The sequence below is a fragment of the Arachis hypogaea genome, chromosome 19, assembly GCF_003086295.3.
Source record: "Arachis hypogaea cultivar Tifrunner chromosome 19, arahy.Tifrunner.gnm2.J5K5, whole genome shotgun sequence".
Classification (NCBI taxonomy): Eukaryota; Viridiplantae; Streptophyta; class Magnoliopsida; order Fabales; family Fabaceae; genus Arachis; species Arachis hypogaea.
In genome coordinates, this window is record NC_092054.1 from 156,814,727 (window position 1) to 156,822,151 (window position 7,425).

Consider the following 7,425-nt stretch of genomic DNA (forward strand, 5'->3'; position numbering starts at 1 on the left):
TTTTAATTTAAAATAAAAGATAGAAAAAACTAACAAAAATAAAAATTAAATTTTAAAAATTTATATTTTTATAAACTTATGTATTTAAAGTGAAACGACTTACAGTTTTTAAAATTCACTTAATTTTATCGTTTAATTTGTTAGCATTTAAAAAAGATGAATGTTAGAAGGCTAACAATAAATTTCGATAGTCTCTAATATTTTTGTAAAAAAAATTATTGCCAAAACTTTTGATATTAAAAAAGTTAACATAAAATATAATCTTTGAAAGTAATGAGCTAAAATATTGATTTTTTGTTATATACACAAATTTTAACTATATTTGACGTACACTAAAATCAGCTATAAAAAATAATTATTAGTGTAGAATATATATTAAAATATAAAATATATATTAAAAATAAATTAACTTTAATTATATTTATACACAAATATATAATAAGTAATTTTTTGTGTGACTATATGATGATTAATTTGATGATGTACATATAATATAATTTTTAAAAAAATTGTTCTAATTCTCTAGGGTACTAATTATTTTTTATATAATTGATAAAGTTGTGTAGTACACTAATATGAATTTAAATTGGTGTATTTTATAAGTGTGATGTACAACATAAATCATGAGGACTAATTTGTATAATAAAAAAAATTGTAATTTATGATTTTATAAATTATACTTTTTTAAATTAAAAAATTGAAGCAACTCATGATTTCTAGTCACCTTTTGTTTTATTTAAAATCGTAATTAATATCCTGATTATTTTTTTTTATTTTTTCTCTTATTTAAAATCATTGCTCACGATTTCTTCTGATGTCATATACTTTTTATATCACTTTATTACACTAAAATATCATAATATTAACAAAAATTACTAATAATATTCTAATATAAAAAAAATTAGCCTCTCTATGTTTGAAAGTTTGAGATAAAAAAGCACAAACAAAATTTTAGACCATAACAATATTCTCTTCTCTTCACTTTGACGGACTGACTGTACACATTTAATTTAAGGAAAAATATAGGGGCAGCAATTTTTGTGTTTTTTGGCTAGCACTTAATCATTAAAACAAAAGTGAGTGATCTCTCACTATTAGATGTAATCTCACACCATTAAAAATACTATTGATGGTTGTAAAATACCAAAATTGCTGGCCCTAGCATTTCTCTTAATTTAATTTAATTTGAATATACAGCAACACCACCCGCCAGATGGATAAATTATGAAGTTAAAATTTGAGAATAAATTTTCTCAGTTATTTTTTTTAAAGAAGTCACTTAGATAAAGATGTTAGATAAAGATGTCAAAAACGTCTTTTTTTTAAAGATATTTTTTAAAAATTAAAATTTAACACATATAATCAATTAAATTGTATTATTTTTATTAAAATTAGACCCGACAAATTAATTTAGTAAAAAAATTAATAAATTAAATTTTGAATCGGTATAAATTAATATTTGTTTATTAAAAAATTACTACAATATCCCTATTATAAAACACAACTAAAATATCCCTATATATATATATATATATATTTTAAAAACTTTAAATTCTAACCCTATAACGATAAAAAAGAAAATGACTAAAATTTAGAATTCTCAAAATTAATATATATATAATAAGAATATTTTAGTCATTTTATATAATAAAAGTATTGTAGTCATTTTTTATAAAAAATAATATTAATTTAGACGGATTCAAATTTTGATTTACTATTTTTCGGTCAAATTAATTTATCTTACTTAATTTTGACAAAAATAACATAATTTAAATTATTATATGTATTAAATTTTAATTATTAAAAAATATCTTTAAAAAAAAAATTTTTTTTTTTTGTATCTTTACGAGAGTATCCCCTTTTCTTAATTATTTGGTAAGATGTAATTTTTTATCTTATTTTTTTAAATAAAATAAAAAATATATAAAAAACATTAAATAATAAAATATTATATTTTATTAAACAATTGAAAAAAAATGACAAGATCTAATTTACGAATCAAACCATAACTACAACCCTACAACTACAACGCATCCCGTCACAGGTGACGACTGAGGAAACCGGTAATAAAATATCCCTGATACGATTATTCCAATACTAACATTTTTAGTTGAATATGATATTATTCTTTCTCTTAGCAGATGAATTTTGTTCACATTTTCAAGACTTGGATTATAGAATTGTTCTCCTAGCTAAAAAGTTGCCAACCCTTTTGGAATAACTTCATTTTAATTACTAGTATCTGAATCTACCGAGATTTACAAGGGACAAAAACATAGATTAAAAATATATGGCATCCTAGAATCCTAGTTGAGGCCACACATATCCCTAAATCCTTCCTCTGAGAAAAGGGTCCCTCCACAAAATAGATGATACATAATTTAGGACAAAATCTTGACCTTTCAATTTGTACCCCCATGTGTACACTTTGAACTATTCCTGTTAATAGTTATATCCACTTTCCCTTTTCCTATACTTTACCCTCTAATCCTTCCATCTCCAATTTTGTCACACCCATTCCCCAAAACATACAAAATTTGTAAACTATATATTCATTCATAATAAATTCATATATAAGAAAATTAATATACTTTCTACAACTAACTCATTCTTTTGCATATAACAAAAAGGAAATGAGTGTAGTTGAATAATAATAACTGTATGGTCTATTTGGATTGGTGGTGTGCATAAGGTGTAAGATTGTTGGCTGCACCAGCAGGTGACCAGAAATCAGCACCGTTGGTACTTGACACGTGTAGGGTGGATTGGAGGGGGATGAGGCAGAGTCCCATGCTCTTCAAGTCCCTCTTGTCTTCTTTCACTTGCTCCTCCTCCTCCCCCTGAAAAAACGGGTACAGAAACCAAAAAAATGTGGTGTCATAAAATGAAAAGAGTTGAAACTTGAAATGGGAAACTGTCACAGTTTGACGCATTAAACAAAGGTCAACATTTTCAAGTAAGTGTAAGGTTTGGAAGGTGGGTGGGGGTAGTGTTGTCCACATCAAAAGTAGGACCCTCAACATCACAACTTTACCGTCTCTAACTCCTTTCCTTGGCTTCTTGTGGATTGGTTTAGAAAACCAATTAATTGCAATAAATCATAAGCATACAAGAATCTGACGATAGAAAGAGAAAGAGAAAAAGAGATTGCGTACACATTGATGTTGAAATGAAGAAGGAGAAGAAGAAGAAGAAGGCAAGCGCTGCAAGTAAGGGGAGCATAGCACTTGAACTTGGTCATGGAGAAATCTTATGTAGCCCATTGCCTCGTGAAGCACCGAAGCTGTATCTGTCTGCGCATGCATCATCAATTTTCATTCAATCAATCAATCAAGAATATGAATTTTATTAATATTAATATATTAGGTGAAAACTTAAATAAAATCAACTTCACATGAATTGATATTTGAGAGTATTTAGATGATTTTCATCTATCTAAAGACTCTCAAGTATCAAATTTACCAACTTCACGTTTTACCAACTTCACGTGAAGTGAAGTTGACTGCACTAAATTTCAACCTACGTCAGTTGCTATAATGCTACCTTCCCAAAGGGAGAAACTAGTTGTTGCAATGCTGCAATTCGTTCCCCGAGTTTCTCCTTCTTCTGCTAAACCAATTCCAAATATTAATTATATAAAATATATAAAACCATATACTTGTATATATGCATACAGAAACAGAATCACACATGTAAAGTTTGTTGTTTTTTTTAATATGAAAAGGACGTGTCATGTGTGTGACAGCGAAAGTGTTGAGTTGAAAAGAGAATAGGGTCATGCAACTGCAAAACCCAAACAATTAAAATGTTTGAAATTCCTCACCTTTGCATGACCGCTTGAAGTTGAACTCGGAGGATTCTCTGTTTTGTTCTTCTTGTTGTTACTGTTAGGCACCTTCACAATGGGTTGTAGCCCCGGCCAATTTCGCTTTTTCTGCAAACTCTTGAGCCACACGGTGAACAAAACGAAATATTTGAAAGAAAAAGAAAAGAAATAAAGAAAAAAAAAAGGAAGATTATTACATTGGTCTTGGACATGGAGTTAATGGCGGTGGTGGTGTGGTTGCATGAAGAAGCAGAAGAAGAATCACTTGAAGTGATTACAGATTTCTGAGGGGTAGCGTTGGTTTCAGGGAGCAAGAGGTGGGGTTGAAAGTCTCCAAAAGAGAGCATTTTGGGTGGCTTGTCAATGGAGAAAAGAGGGAGATGGTCCACAGCAGCAGCAAAACCCAATGCATGTTGATGATGATCATCGTCATCTCCGAAGAGTAGTTGAGAGAAACTACTGCTCCCTGTAGCTGTGGTCAAATTGTCCACCTCAAAATCAACCTTGGCCTCCATTAAAGACTGATGTCAGAACTCAGAACAGAACACACAAGGAAAAAAAGCAATTTGCAGTCACAGCTACAAGAGTAGAAGAGAAGTTCTCTTTTCTTTTCTTTTTTTTTTTTTTTAATTTTATTTGGAGGAAGAGTAACAGAGGCAATAATAATAATAAAGGGAGAGGTCATAAATGTGTAAGTGGCAGAAAGTGTGAGAGACATTTGTAACCACGTTAATGTCACTGCTGCTCGCTGTTGTTTAGAGTTAAAGTGGTAAGTGTGTGGTTAATTTTTATTTAACAAAAGTATGTAATTCATATTTTCATTTTCATTTTCATTTTAGATGATGAAAATGCGGTTAAATATTAGTGTAGTTGGGCTGAGTGAGAGAGTGGGCTATTTCCAAGGAAGGCTTTGGTTTTCGGCAAGAAGTGGTCAAACCCACCAGGCCCGAGAAAACCGTGGTTTCGCCCTCCAATGCAAATGCAACCTTGTCTATTCTCAATTTCTTACCAATTTCTTACCCTCTCAGTGTTTTGCTTTTTTTTTTTTCTTTACCCAAACAGCATCCCCCAACCCGATATGTTAAGGACTAATTCGTCGCGGATTTAAATTCCATTTAAGGGTCTGTCGCTGGCCAATGAGTTGCTGCATATACAAAGCGGGGTTCGAACTCCCGACATTTGCTTAAGCGGACGAGTGAGCTAACCACTCGACCAACCCAAATTGGTTCAGTGTTTTGCTTTACCCCCACAAGGATGCTACTTCTGTAATAGTAGTATAGTGCTAACTCTGCCCATCAATTTCTTAAGAAATACTAGTAAATATTTTTCATTTTTTTATTTTTACTTCAACAGAGTTTGTAAATATATAAGTTTAATTTTAAATAATTGGTTTTAAAATTGCATGTCTATTACTAACTGAAAAGAGGAGAGTAGATAACCAAAAAAAAAAATGAAAAGTCAAAAGAGCATAATAAGCAGAGGTTCATGTTCACACATGAATTTCTTCCTTAAAGTAGGTGCATTTATTCATATCTGTTAAAAACATTAAAAAGAAAAAGCATTTTCAAATTGGTCTATAGTATTCCATCAATTCTCATAAGTATTTATTTTAAAATTTTAGTGGTTTTTTAAAAAAGGAATATGCATTTAGAAAAGAGAAAGTTTAGTGGCCGCTATTTTTAGCCAATAATTTAATTTCTTTTGGTAGCATTTGAAAGTGGAGATTGAGATTGAAATTAGAAAATTGAGATACAGGATGTATTTATTAGCTAGATATTAGAATTAAAATTTTAATAATGATATATAAAATTTTAATCTCTTTGATACTTCTAAAAAATAGAGATATATAGGATTAAAATTTTTAGAAATAGAGACTAAAACTTTTATAATATTTATTTTTAAAAATACTCTTATTTCATTTTTCAAATTCTAAATCTACTGTTCAATTTTCATAAAAAAATGTTTGAGAACTATTAGAATTTATTATTTTTGGTCATCAACTAACCATCAATTGAATTTATTACTAAAAAAATATTATTGGATAAAAAGAAATTTTGAGTAATAAATATTATTTTTTTACTAAATTTTAAATCTTAAATTTTGTACTCTAAATTTTAATAACATCAAAATAAAGTATTAATTTAAAATATTAATTAAAATTGATAAAAAAATATTGTCATCTGACATTTATTTTTTTGAAGGTGAAAATTCAGGTGCAGTCAATTTCACGTGAAGTTAATATCTAAGAATCGTTAGATAATTTAACTGATTTAACTAAATTTTTATCTAACGACTTTTAAGTATCAACTTCACGTAAAAGTCAACTTCACCTGAGTTTTCACTTTTTTTGAATCTATATGAAAACTTAAAAGTAAAAACTTACATCAAATACTCTTAACACTTGTATAAAAATATAATAATTATTAATTAATTATATATTTAATTTTTTTAATTAACAAAACAAACAGAATTTATATATGATTGCCAATAAAATACTGACGTCAAATTAGTGTTTATTATAAATTATAAATATAAATGATATACATATAGCGGGATTTAAAAATATAAAGTAATAAGTAGACTTTTTCAAAGTTCAATCTGGAACGAATTAGATTTTGAAAAAGAGTGTCAATTAATTAAGTCTTTTACTATAATAAATAGTAGATATATTATCTCTTTTTTTTTTGTCAATTTATTATATAAAATTTAACAATAATATTTATCCATATCATTAATTACAGTTACGTGTTTATTTATAAAAATAAATCATAAAGATAATAATTTTTGAAACGAAATTTCACTTATTTTGTTAGGATTCGTCAAAACAATATCATTTTCTTATTCATATAATCACAGGACAAGTCATTATAAAAAATAAAACATATAAATAATTTCGTTTCGTTTTACATTATCCATTAATAAAAAGATATAATATATTTATCGTTTATTATTGTAATTGATTATTAATATTTTTTATATTAATTAATTCGAAATCAAAATTTTTTTGGATTTAATTGTCACTTTTTTTAAAAAAATGAATCATTAAAGATAGTTCTTAATTTTTTTTGGTGACAAGGTAGCTTTTTAAATACTTGCAGTGTATTTATATATTAAGAACGAAATTTAAAAGAATTCTACTAATAACAACTTTAACTCTTTTAGAACCAATTTTCTAAAAACACTTATTAATAAAAAGTAAACAAAAGAAACTCTAAATAATAATTAAATACACACAAAAATGGTACACTCCATGTCTCCATTTCATCTCTTTGAAACAAACCATGCAATAAGTTATCTCAGTGATATCATCATGAAGTCCGGTAAGTCAAAGAGTTGCCAAATTGTGAGCCAGTAAAGGGGGAAGACTTATTAATACGAAATTAAGAGTTTAAGACAAATATTTTTGGTGTAACTACGTAACTGAAGAGCAGATGGATCATGCGTACTTCCAACGCTCCTCACAGACCTCACCTTAATGGAGCAAATTTCCTTTTATAAATCTAAGAGAGAAGAACAAATAGGTCTTTGATTTTTTTTGTTTGTAGATATTTTTGTTTTCAAAAAATAAAAGATATATTTATGTTTCTGATTTTTTTTAA

At 27.5% G+C, this 7,425-nt stretch overlaps 1 protein-coding gene across 4 annotated transcripts; it reads right to left on the reverse strand.

The window, feature by feature from the left end:
* Window positions 1–2,210: 2,210 nt before the first annotated feature.
* Window positions 2,211–4,486, reverse strand: LOC112779564 (transcription factor bHLH113). 4 transcript variants are annotated; one of them, XM_025823881.3, is made up of 5 exons: window positions 4,024–4,486; window positions 3,824–3,934; window positions 3,544–3,606; window positions 3,156–3,293; window positions 2,211–2,840 (listed from the first exon to the last, which is right to left on the reverse strand). In XM_025823881.3, exons 1-5 carry the CDS (start codon window positions 4,339–4,341, stop codon window positions 2,667–2,669), a joined length of 804 nt encoding a protein of 267 aa, XP_025679666.1. In that variant the 5' UTR covers window positions 4,342–4,486; the 3' UTR covers window positions 2,211–2,666. The 4 variants fall into 4 exon arrangements, with proteins under 4 accessions (XP_025679666.1, XP_025679665.1, XP_025679664.1 ...); XM_025823880.3 differs by having other exon boundaries at window positions 3,544–3,609; XM_025823879.3 differs by having other exon boundaries at window positions 3,824–3,943.
* Window positions 4,487–7,425: the final 2,939 nt, after the last annotated feature.